General features: G+C 41.2%; 1 protein-coding gene across 1 annotated transcript; it reads right to left on the bottom strand.

Annotated features, from left to right (window-relative positions):
- Positions 1–873: 873 nt before the first annotated feature.
- Positions 874–17,259, bottom strand: tmem229b (transmembrane protein 229B). The gene is made up of 2 exons (XM_085143810.1): positions 16,660–17,259; positions 874–4,328 (listed from the first exon to the last, which is right to left on the bottom strand). Exon 2 carries the CDS (start codon positions 4,274–4,276, stop codon positions 3,680–3,682), a length of 597 nt encoding a protein of 198 aa, XP_084999936.1. The 5' UTR covers positions 4,277–4,328; positions 16,660–17,259; the 3' UTR covers positions 874–3,679.
- Positions 17,260–19,240: the final 1,981 nt, after the last annotated feature.

The raw sequence follows: 19,240 nt of genomic DNA, 5'->3' as shown, positions 1-19,240 counted from the left end.
GACTGTTTAAAAACAATCTTATAAAGTGAGATAATGTTTGGGAAATAGAGAAATAGTGTACTGGTACAGAGTTTTTAAGAGTGAGATGATGTGCAGAGCTGCAATAACTACAGAGGGATAAAGTTGATGATACCATGAAGCTATGGGAAAGAGTTACTGATGCTGATGATGTTGACGGTGAAGTATAGAGGTCAGAATAAATTACACTGTGTCTTTGTGGATCTAGAGAAAGAATTTGATTGTGTCTGCTACAGTTTCAGATGTGACCCTGTGAAAATCTTCCTGAAGGGAAGCACTAGAACATGTAGTGACCTAGAAGTTCTCACTCAGAGCACCAGTTACTCAATCACAGGGAAAGTTGCTCATCCCTTGAGGATATGAGCATTTTTGTAAAGCACGTTTGATGGCCTGCTCTGTGATTTCGCATAAGCAGCAATTAGCTCGATGTTAAGAAGTCAAATGTTCAAACAAAGACTTACACCTGCTTAATCTCGGACTGCAGATGTTTTCCAACGCTGGGGGGGGGGGGGTTAATGTGTGAGCTGTCCTCCCCCCCCCCCCCCAAAAAAAACAAAAAACAAAAAAACTTTTATATAAGTTTGTTTTATGTTCAAACTGTATGGATGTAAAACAACTAATTTCATCGTCCTATTTACTTTTAATTCTGGGTCTTTAACCAAGGAGGAGAAAAGATTTAGTTGTGTTACTTTTTAGGAGTAGCCATGACCTGATCCAGAGGGAAATCTCTGCTGTGAGCTACTGTACAGATATTCATTGTACCCCGCGGATGAACCCTGAAGAATCTAGAGTTGTCTTTGAGTGAAATGTGGGTAAATGTATACATTTTTTTTTTAAAAAAGGTTCAAACAAATATCAAGATCCAATAAATATATTTAATCCCAGCAACTGATAAATCATACATGAACAAAAAACAAAATGATTGATATACAGTACAGTGATTTCACTAAAAACCTGTACATTTCTTCTTCTTTTCTTTTTTTTTTCTTTAAAGCAACTGTTACAGTGCATGGGGGGCTAATAATCAGCAGGTTAAAATCTGAGTTTGACGAGATAATTTTTGCACTTGCACATGCACACTGGAGGTAAAAATACCAGAGTATCAACTTTAACACACTTTACATGCACACACAGAGACAGTGTCTCTGCACAACACCCTATGCACTCAGCACACCTTCATTCACATATTGCAGAGAATACACTTGCATTTTCTTGTAATTTCTTCCATTAAAGCAGTAGTACTAATTAGCTGCATACCATATTGTAGTTCATTGGATTTTAAAGAGAAGTTAAACATAGCTGGGGCATAGATTATATTGCTTTTAAGCCTTTTGAGTCACATATGAAATAAACGTGTTAAAGTTAGATAAAAATGCCATGGGGTTAAAACCACAACATGTTTTTTGTTTTTTTTCACAGGTTTTTCTCTACACATTATAGTTTCCATTGTAGCATAATAAAAGTTGTTTTCAGTGTATCCACCGGGTGGCAGCACTTCATCCCAGCTTAGAGAGACAGTGAAGGGAAGCCACTGCATTTCAGTGACGCAACACAGATGAAGGTCACCGTTTTACAGAGTCCATCAGTTTCTAATAACTGCTCAAGTCTAAGTTGATCAAGCACAGTGTGTCTTTCCTGTAGAATATATACTTTTCAGCAATCATATTCTATATGACATGCTATCAGTCCCCCAGTACATTGAAATCAAAGTGAAGTGTCTTACCTCTTTTACATTTAAACAGTTAGCACCACATAGAAAGAATGCCATTGCTTCCTGCATATGTAGGCAAGTGTATGCACTTCTTGATCCTTCTACCTCTAATTCTACCATTATTCTGTGTGGGTTACCTGCTTTTAAGACATGAATGTTAAAAAGTGTCAGAGTTTTGAGCATTTTAACCTAGTTGCGCTGATAATACGGCTCCACTGATGCACTCTGCCTCACGTGGAAACATCCAGTGTAATACCAAAGAGGTCAAATTACACAACATGAATTTATAAAACACATGAGCAACTAATTCCATTTTGGCTGAAAAGTGAGTGTTTCTTCAGTAAATTATTAACAAATTCTGCTGTGCACTTCCTCTCCTTCACTTAAGTCGGCAACAAAAACAACGGGGACAGAAATGGAAACCTAAAGACCAATAATTCGATGACTCTTTGTAAATAAAAAAAAAAAAGTTTTTTTTCTTGGAATTCAATACTTCACCTTCGGTGTCCATCCATGAGATTCTCCGTTCACAGGCTTCACTTGTTCAGCAAACATATTCATACGTGTGCACTGTAACTGGACAGGAAGAAGTATTGTGTTCCAGTGAATGACAATTACATACATACATGAGGCATGTGTGGCCTCGACAACATTAAAGCAAACAAAATGCAGACAGCGAGCCGTGTGCACGTTTTTGAACAGCTGCAAAAAACAAAACAAAAGCACATTACCGAGAAGCTTTGTGCTTTATGCTGATGGTCGTGACTCGTAACCATGACAGCAGAAAGGCGTCCCTGCATTTATTTAGCGCCATCATACAAGCTTGCAGACACACACCTACAGTCACAGACAGTGGCGGAGAAGCTGCCATGCAAGGCCATGACCTGCTCAACGGGAGCAGTTTGGGTATCAACGTCTCACTCAAGGACACTTCATCATGCAGTCAGGAGACAACAGGCAATCAACCCTGATAGCTGGTGGACCAGCTCCACCTTCTGAGCTACTGTCATTAACACACAAGCAGCAGACTGATTGTGGAGACACACAGTACGGCTGCTGAATGAGCTCTGTAAAAAAAATGTCACATTATATTGGAAGACAATTTTTTCATGCATTGTTTTTGTTTTTTGTTTTTTAGGCATTGTGGGTATTCTCTAACTGCAGAGAAACATTCGTCGTGACGTAAGCTGACAGATGGCGCATTGCTTCCTGGGTGGACGGTATACTCTCAAAGGTGTTGAATACAAGTATTTTATTTTGAAAGTTCAGTCACTGCTAACCAGCTCACTCAGGCAAGCACTATATTGTGTATCGATACCAGCAGGCTGTGTCCTGTCACACGCAAAAGCTCCTTATTTTTAGCCGTGAATGACCTTTCAAAATAAAATGCTGGTATACAGCACCTTTAAGGATCCTTTTGTAGCTACATTACTACAGTACTTTGAATAATACTAAAGGACAATATGTACATTTTAAAAAGGACATTTCACAACCAAGCTACTTTTTACTATGATTTCTACACAGCAAGCATTCTGCTTTAATATAGACTGATGTGCCCCTGAAAAACATTAATAATGTATTTGTTTGTGAATTAATTCCTCCACGGGATAATCACACATACTCTTTGCAACAGTAGTTCTTTTACCCAAACACTGTGGGACAGGAGAGAGAGCCCTGATCTCCTTAAGGTCAAGCCCACATGGAAATGGGTGGTGCGTTATGAAATGCAGCAAACACAGCAGCATGTAGTTAACGGTACTCCTGTGTTAACAGTGTGTGATTTGGGCACTTAAAGCCCCAGTTAGGTGTTTGTTGTCTGGCTGTCTGCATACCAGCCCAGTCTGCAAAGCCGTGTGTCTTCATCTCACACAGCTGAGGGGTAGGACTGCTTATGAAAAGGAGGGTCGGATTGGGCTGGTTTGGATTGTGTCATTCTATCAATTCCGTGATTCATTCTGCTTTAAGGTAGCCATTAGAATTATTTCCCATCCCTCTGCTCCTCTCTCTCCTTCTCCCACCCCCCACAGTTCCTCCATTCCCTCGGCCACCCCCAGCATCAGATTGATGGTTTGACCAACCATCCTCGGGCCCTTCATGAAAGCGCAGCCTCAGCGTTTTGCGGATGACGAGGCGCTCCACAATGAAGGATGCGCAGAACCAGGGCACCGCGTACTCAGCCGTGATCAGTCCCATGAAGTTGTAGCGGAACTCAGAGTAGTCCCAAGGGCAGGCGTTGAATTGGCGCAGCAGCAGCCCCGTACCAAACTCCCACAGGTAGGTCCATAAAGTGTAGATGATGCAGCGCAGCAGCACGGGGCAGCGACCGCGCAGCTTTAGGTACATCTGCTCCACAATGAGGATGCAGGTGCCATAGATGAAGAGCGCCCATACACTGGTCACGCCAGGGAACTTCCAGTTGCAGTTGACCACAAACTCCCAGGCTGCAGTAAACATCACCTCACAGAAGTAACCATGGATGGCATACAGGTACCAGCGTGACAGCGCTGTCAGAGGAACGGGAGCCTCTGGGGTTTCCGATGTCACCATCCTTCCTCCTCTCGCCTTCACACAGACTTTACTGTAGCAAAAAAACAAGGATCTGAAGGAAAAGGAGAGAAAGAAAGAGGGAGAAAGATGACAAGCAGGCAACAAGACACTGGTCAGGATACATATTAATTCTAACAATTTTCAAGTTGTAATCTTTAGATTGTATTTATAGTTGGCATTCGTTCTGCTATAGTTATTCAATGTATTAACATCCATTTCTCGTTTTTATTGTTAGTGTCTCTTTCCATCATATCAGAGCTGTACTGACTCTTTGATCATGCAAACGTCAAGGTACGCAGGTTTTTGTGTAGGAAGGAGGAAAATCAGTCAACTGGAGCAGTGGAACTATTGAGGAGTGGAGATTTGGACATTAATTAAAACAAGAGCGAAATGTGAAAGTGCAAATTGTCCAGGACAGAAACAGCTGCATAAAACTGATAACACAACTTCAGCTCTGCACAGACAGCATGCTAACACAAAGGTAGCAAAGAAGCATGCAGACTCTGGTCCAGCATCCAGAGCCTGTTCTTCAGTTGGTAACAAAGGCAGCGATATCAGGCACGTGACCATTTCTATCTGCACATATTTTGAAAGTAGAATCGCTTTGAAAACTCTTTAGGCTTGTTTTCAAATTTGCTTTGTTTTTGTTCGTTTTGCGTTTATATTTAAAAACTAAACAATATCTTGTGTGTCCTCTTTAGGATAGAGATGCAATGGTGTGTGGGGCTGTAGCCTCAGGTTTATGTTGCTAACTGATAATTATGTGATAATGTATTTCAAGTAATTTAATAATCAGTGTAACACATTATTTTCTCTGGCAAGTAATTACATAGTAATTACAGTCATTTGTAATATACTACAGGGTTTCTTTTTAGTGAAACTCCAACCCTGGGTGTGTTGAAAACCATTCACACATGTGTCTCCTGTACTGTTTGACTTTCTACATTCACACCTATTTTTCATTGCAACTTGACCACAGTGTGGAGGTAAGACAGCAGGGATTATATTGTTTTTCAGTTTCCTTTTCATTTGTTTATGAACTTGTCTGCACTCTTTATGAGTTTGGCCCCCAAATAAACTCTATCAGTATCTTACTGGAGAGTCTGAAAACAACATACAACAACAAACATACATTACTTTTCCTGATTTTAAATATTACAGCTCCTGCCAACTTCTGAAGTAGTGATGACACAAGTGTAAGCTGTCTGGGGTCTACAGCTATTTGCTGTTATCTTTATTAACAACAATTTGCCACAGCTGTAATCTTGGATTACAACTTTAATTGTAAATGGTACCAAGCCATAGTTCAATTAAGGACAAGGTGATGAAATACTGTACTGACATCAGGAAGATTAAATTAGAGACTAGAGGGCTGCAGAGCACTTAAACTCTACGCCCTTCCCTCAGCTGATGCTATTTACTGAGTGACTGCGGGTGTTTCTTATGTAAGGTATAGCTTCATCATCTGACTACCTACATCATGTGCTCTTTTTCTAAATCCTGCAGCTTGACACACACACACAGGCTTTGGTATCAGGTATCAGAAGGCCCACGCAGGGCTAGATCCTTCCTCTATTTAAACACTGCATGTCCAATAAAAAAAACACACAAAAGGAAAACAGCTCCATACTGGCAGGTTCAAGGACTACATAGTTTATAAGACCACTGTGTGTATATATCATCTGCTATACAATGTTTCCAGAGGAAACTGTGTCATAGTGGCAGTTATTATACAATAGCTCATAACCGGTCTGTTAAATACAAGCTCTGAGAGAGGTTAGGAGTACAAAAGCTGGTTTGAAGAACAAAAGCTGATTTTTTGGGGCTATTTATTCCTTCAAAGGTTTGCTGGGGCCCAGAGTGAGTCCCTGGGGATTAGCACATTTCTCCCAAACAAGAAACAAGGGTTTCATGTGAGGAACTGGGCCACAGCGATGGACCAACTGACCTCCCTAAACCCTTTATACCATCTTTTTGTGGCTCCCTGGGAAATACTCTCCTTCTCATCCCTTCCAGCATGACTGGGTCAGCCAATAATTGTCAAATATTGTGATCATAAGCTTTAGCCTTTTGCAAGAACTGGTTTCCGTTAAAGGGTTTACTTCATCAGAACAGCTCCTTGTGACCTTTATGAAAATAATCAATTAAATTTCCCTTTAGCACCTAAAAGATAAGGACATTAATGAAATCTTAGCACTTATCCTTAAAGTGGAAAAAACACTGAAAATTCAACACATTCTCACATTCAGAGTTCTGAAATGACACTGAACTATTGAACATGTAGCGAGTGAATGGTGCTGATGGGTATGTGTTATTTGGATGGAGCCAGGCTAGCAGGTTCCACTTCTTTCTACTCTTTGTGCTGAGTATGCTGACTTGATTCAAGCTTAAGCTGTATAGTGGAGGTGGGCAACTCCAGGCCTCGAGGGCCGGTGTCCTGCAGGTTTTAGATGTGTCCTTGATCCAACACAGCTGATTCAAACGGCTAAATGACTTCCTCAACATGACCTGAAGTTCTCTAGAGGCCTGGTAACGAACTGATCATGTGATTCAGGTGTGCTGACCCAAGGTGATATCTAAAACCTGCAGGACACCAGCACTCGAGGCCTGGAGTTGCCCACCTCTGACATATAGTCTGTGATCAGACATGAGTCGTATGGATCTTCTATTCTCACTCTCAACCTTACCAAAATGTTAAATGTACAGTGCTATGTTGCACGGTATTCACAGACTATGTGTGCAGGATTGGAGATGACCACTTGGTCTGAAAAATGCACCATTGCCCAAGTGCACAAACGTGCATTATTTTTAATAACCAGCAGGGGGCAATACCTGCAGATGAAGCCTATGATAATAGGCTTCCTAATGCTATATTGACTTACTTTCTCAGTAGAGCAGACAGGGGTAAGGTGAGAGCAAGATGAGTATGCCTGCTATCTGTCTCCTTCCAAGAGAAACGAGACAGATAGTCCATGGCGCCACCTATACCTGACACTTGACCCAGTTTACTTTCCATGTAATTTACAGCTTTTCCTTCTGAAACACTTCAAAACAAAAGTCATCCTTCAGGAGTAGGTTAAATACCTGTATACATATAGTGGTTAGCTTAATGCATTTTATTCATAGCATCACGTAGTGTAATCAGGCTCTCATGAACCTATATCCAAAGAGGATTTAAAACCAATTCTGCGTGAGATGACCAAATCACAAAAGTATTGCATACTGTATATATATATATATATATATATCTCACTGTGACCAAAGCACATGCCCATGTTTTCTCTGTATTCTCTGTATTATTGTAGGGTCTTTAAACTAAAATGTAACACGCCTTGTTGCGATTTGGTGCTATATAAATAAAACTGAATTAAATTGAAATGAATTATTCTACTGTCAAGAGCAGGGGTGGGCAATCTCAGTCCACGAGGGCCGGTGTCCCTGCAGGTTTTAGATGTGTCCTCGAACCAACACAGCTGATTTAAATGGCTAAATTAGCTCCACAATATGTCCTGGAGTTCTCCAGAGGTCTGGTAACGAACTAATCATGTGATTCAGGTGTGTTGACCCAAGGTGAGATTTAAAACCTGCAGGGACACCGGCCCTCGTGGACTGAGATTGCCCACCCCTGGTCAAGAGGATGAGTGAACATTCAGTAAAGGTGCTGTTATTAAGAAACCTTGACTTTCTGGTCTGAATACAAAAAAAATATGACAGCACTAATCTTTACCATTGGTGACTGATTTTTATTGGATTTAAGATTTGTGGCCACTGCTGATACCTTTAAAAAGAAGCTTAAGACCCACTTTTGCAGGCTTGCTTTTATTTAGTTTGATCTATTTATGCCATTTATACCATACATGGGGGGACCTGGATACTAAGGTTTATTGATGATTGCGCGTATAAGTAGCAGGATGAATTCTGTGTGTACAGGAATATACCCTCTGCTCAGATTTAGCCAAATGCTGCAAAACTGATCAGACTGTGCTTCACTGGGCAAATAAATAATGACTCAAAGCAAAGTGCAAAAAGTAACATAAGTTTACAACTTGTCCATTGGCTCTGGGCTTCAGGCAGGCATTGGCTGTGAAAGATTTGCATCCAAATTGAATCTTCTTGAAGCTTCTGAAAATGAGGCACTATGCATGAAGATGGATGTAAATCTTTATACTTTTGTTAAAGCTCTTGAATAAAAGCTGAGATCATATTTTTATAGAATGTATGTAGAGGCAAAATATTTACAAATGTGACATAAACATATGGACCTATATGTAAATCGTGGTCCTAAAATAAAATTCGCAGGATGTTTACTTTCTCACTGAAAAGTCAGCGTAATAAGACCACATCCTCAGTTTCTCAGTTGATCCCCCTCCCACTTATGGTAGGGGGGAAATAAAGAACAAGGCTGTGGTGATGGTCAAAATGTTGAACTGAAAATGGCCTTAAAAGAGTTCACAAACTAATAAGCTTCCCATTCTCACTCGAGTATCACATGCCTTAATTCTATTCCCACACTTTCTTCTTTCAGTTCAGTTCCCCCTTCTCTCTTTTTTTTTTTTTTTGCTTCACTGACAGCAGTCTCATGCCCACTAAGCCACTAATGACGAAAAATATGTGAGACGACATTCAGCCATCTAACCCTGGACTTTGTGCCAACAGGCCTATAGATATATTCGGGGGTGAAAGAGAAAAAGGCTTAAAATGATTAGTAGAGTAGTGCAGCAAACATGACTTGCTCTTAGCTTTATCTAAAAAGAAATCATTTTCATTGAAAGTACTGAAAATATGTGGGTTGTTTCTTTCTCTTCAGTAGGTTCCCGTCTCTTGGAAATATATAACAGGGACCTTAATATTATCAGACTCGCTGAAATATTCAGCCGCCCAACCCGCATTTTAAAGTGTTAACACAAAGATAAGATTACAATGGAAATCTCTCTGATTGTGTGCAATACTTGCTTATGCAGTTTCGTAATAGTGGAATCCTTTTTCTTTGTTTTTTGTACCATATTGTGATGAACGTGGGTAACATCCTCATCCACCTTCACTACCTCTGCTCCATGTAGCCTCGCTGTTACACCTGCCTACGGCTAATTCACACACAGCTTCTACTGAGCTTGATTTCTCACACTTGCACATACTTCTCTGCCACCCCTGACTTCCTCATGCAGTACCACAGTTCCTCTCTTGACATCCTACCTTATGCGTTCTCTAGGAAGCATATGATGGCGCCCTCTCACCAGTGTGTCATTTGGCACACCATGGAAAAAATACGGCAAAGAATACCCAGGACTTTTGAGTAGCTATAACGATATATCAGATGAGAATGGGACAACCTTCCCTCCCAGAAGTCCTACAACTGGTCTCTTCAGTTCGCAGATGCTTATGTTGAAACGAGAAAGAAAAATGAGATGTTACACAAATATGGCCTAACCTTTGTGAGACATGTTGCTGTCATCAAATTCAAAATGAGCTAGTATTTTTTTTTCCTCAAAAGCTTTTCTGGAATTGAAAACATTAAACTATGACATGAAAAAAAATGTATTTGGTTCAATCTTTTGTTACTTTGTTAATTTGAATCAATTTTAAATTTGGTGTCTGGTATCCCTAAAATCGCAGGGAGGTTGTTTTATTATACGTTGAATGTTAACACTGGACACCACAGACATTGGTACCTGACCTTTTTGCTCCGTTTTTGCTTTTTTAGGCAAACAGTGGGGGGGCTGATGGGAAATCGGGGGAGAGGTACTGGTGATGACACATACAAAGCTCCCTTGCTGGTTGATGTGATTACATTGTCAGCATCTTAAAAGCTGACAGGACACCTCTGCTCCCTCCTTTAAATGTGTGTGCGTGTAGGCATATCTATTGACTTGTTGCCTCAGCATGACACAGTTCACACACTGGGTGCTATTTGATTCTGCTGCTGTTGCAGTCGTTGTAGGATATCGCCCACCAACCCGCAACCCCAGCGGTTCTCTCATCGGGCCAAAGTATTGACCAGCAGGACTCTTTCCAGCTCCTGCTGCTGGGACCCGCATCGCCGTTGCACTCTATTGAGCCCCGCGACGGGACATCACAGTCTGATGGTGATCAGAATGGCAGATGTGATGGAGCTGCCCGCTTTGTAAACCTCAGTATGACCATGGGGAGACACAACACAGGCAGGGTGCTCTCTGAACTGAAAGAGGGGGAAATTGAGCCAAAGTTAATTTAAAAAAAAGAAAGGATACACACAGATACCTTAACATTACTAACAGTATGCTGACAGCTGTGAACTCTGACACCATATCAGAAACACACCACGTTGCAGCACAGGATAATCCCTTCATGTACTATATATCTCCCCGTGGCACGGATCCCAGGCCTATGCAGACTTTTAGAAGGTCACTTTTTGAAGGCTGCAGTGGAGTGTATAGAAACCAGCCATATCCATTGCAGCTAAGCGTCAGTCACCAAGGTGACCTAACCACTGCTTCATCTCCACTGATGGAAACAGCACTGCAGGCGACATGCCCTTGATGTAATCAACTTGAAAATACTGACGCTTTAAAGCAAATGTATTTATGTTTTGTGCCTTCTTCTGCTGAAATACACCAGTCAGAATTGCAATGAGCACACATGATTAGCCACTGGTGCTAAAAATCCAAACAAGTTCCAGCTTCTTAAGTGAGATTTTCTAAATGATTATTAACCCGTTAACTCCCCAAGAGTGTACAGAATGCTGTTAGTTCTATGACTGGGAATCTGTTGGACTGCTGTCCCTTCCTTGATCACCATTAGCTGATCCTGGTCAATACTGCTTTTTTAGAAGCACGATGAGCAAGCGGCAAGAAGTGTGTGTTTAACAGGGCCTACGTAAAAATGTCGGATAAGAGTTAGGGGTGCAAGAAGGGGGATGGGAAAACCTACCGAGGTATCGCAAAATAAACTGACCCCAAATGATTCTCGATTAACCCTGAAACAACAAACTGTCACTCTCCTAAATATCACATCTACCTTTTCTGTAAGATGAAGCAAATAAAAGTTCCAATACACCAAAACACGCTCAACAAGCCACATCTATATGGACTGATCTATTTACAGCTGATCCCAGTGCCTGCACTTAAAAGGCAGGGTATAAAACCTGGCAACAGTAAGACACGGGAATGTGATAAGCATTTAAATGTGAGGATGTACACTAACCTACAGTCTTGAAGGAATTCATCATGATGGGCAGTCTGCAATGCAAAAAAACACAAATCCTTGGCCAGTCACTACTTTCTAACCCGATTTCCATGTCGTTGCATTTTGTGTATATGGCTATTTTCTCATTTCTTTCCACTGTGATGCACTTTGCATTGCATTTATGTGTATCATCAATGACGGTTATGCATCTGCATAACATCCAAGAATCACCGCCTCCATGGCCAGTTGTAGGTATAACATTACTGTAACCACATTATATTTCTTTTCTTTTATTATGTAATCCGTTATAATCACATTACAATTACCAATCAAGCAGTTGCGTTTTTTTACATGTGATGCATCATCTTTTCAGTGATCTGAACAGTGAGCTTTTCCCCCCTCTTCACTTGAACTGGAATTAAAAAAAATACAAAATAAAAAAACTGTAGCTGAGACATTCACAGCCTCTGAGGAGTGGAGAGATATGAACATTACTTTTATTAAAGGAAGAGTGCTTTTTCTCTTTTTTGCCAGTCTCATAAAACTATTCGATACTGTTTGCGCAACAGTGATGCTTTTCAAGCATCTGTGACTATACTGGGAGACAGGCCTGTGATATATACATTTCTATAGCAACGCCATGCATGTACGTTCCCTAGTGCCCACAACAGCAAGACAAGCCCGGGCATTTGAGAGGAAGAGCCTCAAGTGCAGCCTCATCCGGAGCTACTTCAACAACTGTTGCTGCTAAAGGTGAACCCACAAACTTGTTTCACCACTTGAGGCGAAAAAAGTACAAACAGCCTGCAGAGGAGATATTAACAGCTGGTGATGTGTGGTCCAAAAGTCAACAAATGACTCAAGTGAGCATTGCTGGAGCACTTCATATGACAGGAAGAGCAAACAGCGGATGGAACTTATTGATGCAGTGACTGAGGGCTTTAAGGAGGTGGTTTAAAAGCTCGACCCAGGCTACACCATCCCAGGTAGAGAGGGTGTCTCAGTTTTATTATGTGGCAGTATTGTCTGGACAAGTTGCAAGGTTAAGTTGGTTGAGCTGTTAAGTTTCAAGTGATTTTTTTATACTCATACTAACACTACCGAGGCTACATTTGACTTGTGCTGTGGCACTGCTATTGCAGTACAATCCCGCTGCTGCCACCTTGTTTTTCAATAGATTCACAGTTCAAATTAGGAAGTATGTCAATGACAGTAGTCACTGGAAAAGAAGGATGGAAACTGTCCTTTTTGGTTTCCTGAAAGCTGCAAGCATCAACAAAACACTCTTTTTTTCTATCAACGTAGATAGAAATTAGTCCTCAGAAATATTATTAATGCTAATTTTCTAGAAATATGACTTAATTCTGAGGCTATTTTACCAACCTTTATTAGGAATATCATGAAACCTTGTTGTTCTTTATTCTTCACTGTACACCACTGACGTAAACTGTATATATAAACAGACGACAGAAGATCGTTATTCTAAGAATCCTTATGAGACGGTCATACTTGCTTCTCCATTTGTTTTATGTATAAGGCAGGAAATTTTCATTAGAATCTGCGATAGGGGAATGTTTGTATTTTGGTCTGAAAACTGTTGATAAACTAACCCTTTCCACTATCAACACAACCTTGGTGCTTTGGTTAGAGGAGGTATACTGATACCACCTGTCACCTTTAAGTTAGCGCTATCTTTGGCAAAACATTTTATTCCAGTCTCTGGATTTCACACTATCCATGATATATATTATAAACAAATGAAAACAGATAGAATTAGGAGACAATGATACCTCGATGCTAAAGACAAAGACACACTTCTCCCTCCTCCCTTCACAGCATCCCCCTAATTCCAGAGATTCCCCGGGGGCACGTAAAGTATCCGAGCTGCTGATAGAGCGGGAGAGACGCCACGAGGACTAAAAGCCTGGACACAGCAGTGCCGACGGAGGCTCATATAACTTTATAGTAGGCATTCTTTCTATATCTGCAAGGTGAAAGCCTGAACAAAACAAACAGAGCGGTGGGGGAGGAGTGCACTCAATAAACCGAGTGGCATGAACGCTGAAGGGTTCATTCTCACTGATAGAAACAAATATACCTGATTACCTCTCAATGACCTGATGAAGACTGAGATGAAGACTTTATTACACAAATCAGGTATTACTCAGATTTGTTGATAGAAAACTTTTTTTTAAAGAAGAAAAGGTGGGTTTTTTTCTATATAAGGATGTTTGGTTGCTGCAGCGTTTAGATATGTCTCCAGGGTCGCCTCTTTAAGTTATAGTCCCTGAAATTCATTAAATTGACAGTTACATTCTCGATTATATAAGCTCACAGTTATTCTGAATGGCCACACATAAAACGGGAACACAGAGTGCAGACTCTCCTGTAAAAGCACTTGCAGTGTTTCATTCAGTTGTACTCCTGGAAAGTGACAGAAATAGCTGAGGAGCGTCATGAATGAAACAGGAGAGCCTGACAAGAGGAGTGACTTCAACTCTTTACTGCTTTCTCAGCTCATGCGGTGACGTGGGATTTCCAAAGTTATCTGGCAATCAACGCGCAGTGCAGAGGAAGCGTACTCTGCGCTGCTGGTAGGAAAAACATTACGGAGAATGATGTCTAAAGATAAGTGTGTTCGGGTATCCCGGAGGATGGAAATGCACTGGGTTGTTTTCTGTATAGTTAAACTGCATGTCCTTCTGTCATACTTCTTCTCTGCCAGCCTATATGTCAGTTTATCATCGTTCCTTATTACCCAATAAATATCTTATGAATTACCCTTCACAATCCCCAAAATACTCTCATATTGTTTTCACAACCTTCCTCCAATCACACTCATTCCAGCTCTTGAGCTTTTTGCAATTTAGTGAGAGGCCCTAAGATATTGGAGCTAAGCCCTCTATCCAGGGTAGCAAAGGGGTCATGGACCATAGATTAGAAATCGTGGAGCAGCTGTAAAGAAAGCAGGAGATTTACTGATGGTCATCATGCTGCAATGGAGAGTAATGTCTCTAATGGAGGGGTGCAGACGCATGTTAATCTTCTATCAGACAGCTTCGTAATCAATCCTTGACAGCGCATAATTGAGATTGGTCTCGGTGCGCAGGTTTTAGAAGGGAAGAGATCTTTGAAAAACAAAAGAAGCTGAGTGCTGGACTGGCACCTGCTCTGATCAGAGTTTAATACTTGGGTTTTTTTAAACCATAAACTCCATAAATCAAGATGTATCCAATAATGATAAACATGACACTAATGCGCTTAGTCCAGAACACAAAGACAACTTAATGGAAATGCACATTTTTCACCAGCATATACCAAAGTGCATAAGTGCAAATACAGAATGCCTTGCTCCTCTTTTGTGCATGTATTATAGATGCCTCTACAGTGGATGTAATTTGTGATCGATATCTTCAGTTCTCTTGCTCAATGGTGGTTCTTTTTAACTAATTGAAGACTTTTAACGCAACCCTAAAAATATAAACTTACACTTAGCGGCCACATCATTAGGTATATCTGTTCAACCGTTCGTAAACACAAATATCCAATCAGCCATCACACCACAGCAACAATGGAAGTAGACATGGTCAAGACGATCTTTTGAAGTTCAAAGTGAGTATCAGAATGGGGAAGAAAGGTGATTTTGAACATGGTTGTTGATGCCAGTATTTCAGAAACTGTTCGTCTATTTTTCTGTGCAACCATCTCTGGGGTTTACAGTGACAGTTGTATGAAAAAGAGAAAATATCCAGTGAACAGCAGTTCTCAAATAACCCCTCTAGCAGAAGATCACACCAGCAACCACTTTGGCCAGCTAAGAACATTAAACGAAGGCTAAAGTTTGCACAGGCTCACCAAAACTGGACAACAGAAGGCTGGAAACTGCTGCCTGGTCTGATGAGTGTTCATTTCTGCTAAGACATTTACATGGTAGGCTCAGGATTCACGGAAACAACACAAAAGCATGGATCCATCCTGCTTCGTGGATGACCAGTGGAAAAAATATAAAGTGAAACTAGGTTAAATGAACTTTACTGTGAGGTGAAAATGACAACAACAAAAAAGGCTGACACTGTTGTGCTGGTGTTGACTGAAATTCACTTGTTTTATTGCCTTTAAAAATGTGGGGCTGTGAAGTTTCCTTCGTGTCTTAAAAAGCCTGATAACTCGAGAGGTTAGCAATTCACATATGTGTATGAAGACAGGTAACAGGTCCATTTGTACAGCTACGTTAATTTAGATGCCCACACGCTGATAAATGCAGTTTTTTCAAGCATTTGCATTTCTATTAACGGGTCATTCGGGGAATCCTCACTGTGAAATCTAGTGAATGGCTTATAAATAGGTCCAAAATGTCAATAGAGTCAGTCCAAAAGGCTGAGGCGGGATATAGGCTACAGAGGCAGCAGCAGCAGGGATTATCTCACCCCAAATGATAGTGAACTGCAGGCCTTACATGGAATAAATCAATGAGGGATTTTGAAAATCCAAACCCCATATGGCACCGTGTTTCTGTAAAAACACATCCTACAGTGTGACCATGATCCAGAAGAGAAGTCATGACAGAAAAGAATCGCTTGTCTACTTGTAATTAGATGTCCAAAGTCATCTTATCCTGTCCCTGGAAAACTACGGGCCACTGCGCAGGCCCGGCTGCCGAGACTCCGCTGCAGCATCACGCCTCCTTCCTACTGAGCAGTGCGGTATGGTTATCCTTGACAAATAATAATTAAAAAGGCCAGATTCAAAACAGAGAAGGTTTGAAAACACTTGCTTTCCTCTGACAAAGCCTAAGCGTAATGAAAAAGACACACTTATACGCGCAGGCTGCTTTTATAATGCGCTCATGTACGCGTACATATCCTTATTTTAACAGGTGCAACAGCCTAACTGTGCGCAAAACATGTTAAGTGATGACCGGTTCGACCAGTTTTGACACAGGATGTCCAGCTGTTTTTTCCAGCCTCGGTGTACTAAATTTGCGGCACGGTTAACAGAAACGCGGCTGCACAACTATCAACTTGCAAGGAAACACTCATTAGTAACAATCGGCTGAAATTCCCACGGTTAGATACATCACGAAAACCTGCAAAATAATAACTGTGGAGCCTCACGAATACTTGTTTTGATCATGGCTATTCCTCCTAAATCCTAACATGTTGGCTACATGTCGCTGAGCTCCAGCACACCGACGTGAATCATCGTCTGTGCATTTCGTTTACCTTTCGGCTGAGCTCTGCGGTGTCTCTCAGCACACAAGCCGGACGATCAAATGCATCTCCCCCGGCGAGATTGTCCTGGTTGACTCGGTGTCCGCTTCCTGCCGCTCATCTGCTGTCCCCGGATTCTCCTCCACGGTGTCTCTACTGTCCGATGAAAATTGACACATTTTACTTCACTGCAGCAGCAGCGGCACCAGCAGCACATGCTCAGACAGACTCACGCAGTTCTTGCATCTTTTGGTTAACCGTTTCTGCACCGGAGCTCAGCGTGTGCGAGGCTTCAGGTTGTTTATTATTGGGCTGGAAGTCAGGTGGAAGCCCTCTCATTCAGGTAATGTAGTGTGAAGTTACAGGACGGAAGAAAACCATACACACACGCCCAGTTGGACAATGAATGGCCTACTTTAACAATTTAACTGTGTTAACCTCATGTAAACAACACAGGTAAAGACTTTTATGAAGGAATAGTTCCGCAAACACTGACTTGGAATAATAGATCGACATTTCCGAGGCTAGTTTAGTCCTGACTTTCACTGAAGTTGGATTAAAAGTTTTAAATGCAGTTTTGTTTTTGATATCCATACCCTGGCAAAATACTTGAAGAGTCACACTTTTATGCTTGCCCCCCATTTTCAAATCCTACATTATAGCAGGTCTCACTATTATCTTATAAAAACCTTCCTTTTCACTGTTGCTGCTATCTGTCTCTCACCCCAAATGATAGTGAACTGCAGGCCTTACATGGAATAAATCAATGAGGGATTTTGAAAATCCAAACCCCATATGGCACCATGTTTCTGTAAAAACACATCCTACAGTGTGACCACAGTAGTCTCCACCCTGTCTGCACTCACTTCTACACCTCTCTTCTGCATCCTCCATTGCTTTAGATGATTGACCCCAGTTATTTAAACTCATCTACCTTCACTGCCTCCTTCATTGTCTCCTTCTCATTCACACACATATATTCTGTCTTGCTTCTACTGACTTTTTCCACTTTTCTCTAGAGCATACCTCCACCTCTCCAGGATTTCCTCCAGCTGCTTCCTATTCTCAATACAGATGACAAAGTCATCTGCAAACACCATAGTCCACAGAGACTCCTGCTTTCCCTCCATTTGTCCATCATCACTGCAAACTGGAACCGAAGCAGATCTTTGATGTAACCCCCACCTTGAGCCCACTGAACTGTCTTGCTGTCCTCATACGTGTCCTGCACCACCCTCACATACTTCTTCTCTGTCACTCCGGACTACCTCATGCAATATCACAGTTCCTGTCTTGGCCCCCTGTCATATGCGTTTATCTAGATCCACAAAATGCACACTGATTCTGACCTTTTCTCTACTTCTCCATCAACACTCTTAATGCAAACATCGCATTAAAGGTTGCAAATTGTACTTCTTATGCCTTCTTGTCCTGCTAGATCTCAGTGCATTCCTCAGTACCGTTTACCATAATATTTCATTGCACATGAAATATTATGGTGCAGTATAGTGCAGTATCTTTAATGTTGTAGGAATTAAAGATACTGCACTATACCCTTTGAATCTTAACTATCTAATAGACTCCAATTTGTTCATGTAAATGGAAACTCCTCATTACACACTAATGTTAATTATGGAGTTCCACAGGGTTCTGTGCGAGGACCAATTCTGTTTACACTATGCCTGCTTCCCATACCATGCATCTTATCCTAAAGACCTCATAGAGAACTTCGCTGTCAGACTGCTGGCTTACTTGTGGTTCCTATATTTTAAAGTGGAATGGGAGGCAGAGCCTTCAGCTTTCGGGTCTCTCTTCACAGTTTGGATTTGGGAAACAGAAAACCTCTCTACTTCAAAGATTAGGCTTAAAACCATCCCTTTTTTTTAAACATATCCCTTAATAATGCTGTAATAGTCCTAGACTGCTGTGGTTCCCTATGAGTGTTTCTTCTTTAACAACCCTTTTCAGTCACTATATGTTTATAGATCACTCCGCATTTCATTTAGTTAATTAGTCATTATGAAGTGCTTGACATGACTGTTGTTATGATTTAGCTTTATATAAATAAAACTGAATTCGATTGAATTATTACAGCTCACTCTTGTTCTTCAGTACAAATCTTCTCCATTACATTCACTCACTCTCCAGGATGGTGTAAAACAATCTTGTCAATCCCTGTCCTCTCTTCTAAACATCTCCATACCATCACAGGTATGTCATTCAGACTTACCACCTTTCCACTCTTCAAAACTAATCCTCTGCACTTTCTGATTTACTCAATGTCCTCCATCCATTCTCCTCTCTCTCATTTTCTTCATTCGTGAACTTCTAAAAGTATTCCTTGCATCTTCTCAACACACTCTCTTCACTTGTTAGCACATTTCAATCTCTGTCCTTAATCACCCTAAGCTGCTGCACATCCTTTCCCACTCAATCTCTCAGTCTAGCCAGCCAATACAAGTCTTCTTCTCCTTCCTGAGTGTCCAGCCTGACATATAATTCACTTTAAGCTTTTTCCTTTGCCATCTGTCTTTTTGTTATACACCTAGTCCTAATTTCTTTATGCTCCTGGCCTTACTTCCCTTCCACCTGC

The sequence above is a fragment of the Neolamprologus multifasciatus genome, chromosome 19, assembly GCF_963576455.1.
Source record: "Neolamprologus multifasciatus chromosome 19, fNeoMul1.2, whole genome shotgun sequence".
NCBI lineage: Eukaryota > Metazoa > Chordata > Actinopteri > Cichliformes > Cichlidae > Neolamprologus > Neolamprologus multifasciatus.
This window is presented reverse-complemented; position numbering and strand designations above follow the sequence as displayed.

Coding starts and splice junctions, on each gene's coding strand:
- tmem229b (XM_085143810.1), bottom strand. CDS start 4,276: ATGGTGACATCGGAAACCCCAGAGGCTCCCGTTCCTCTGACAGCGCTG.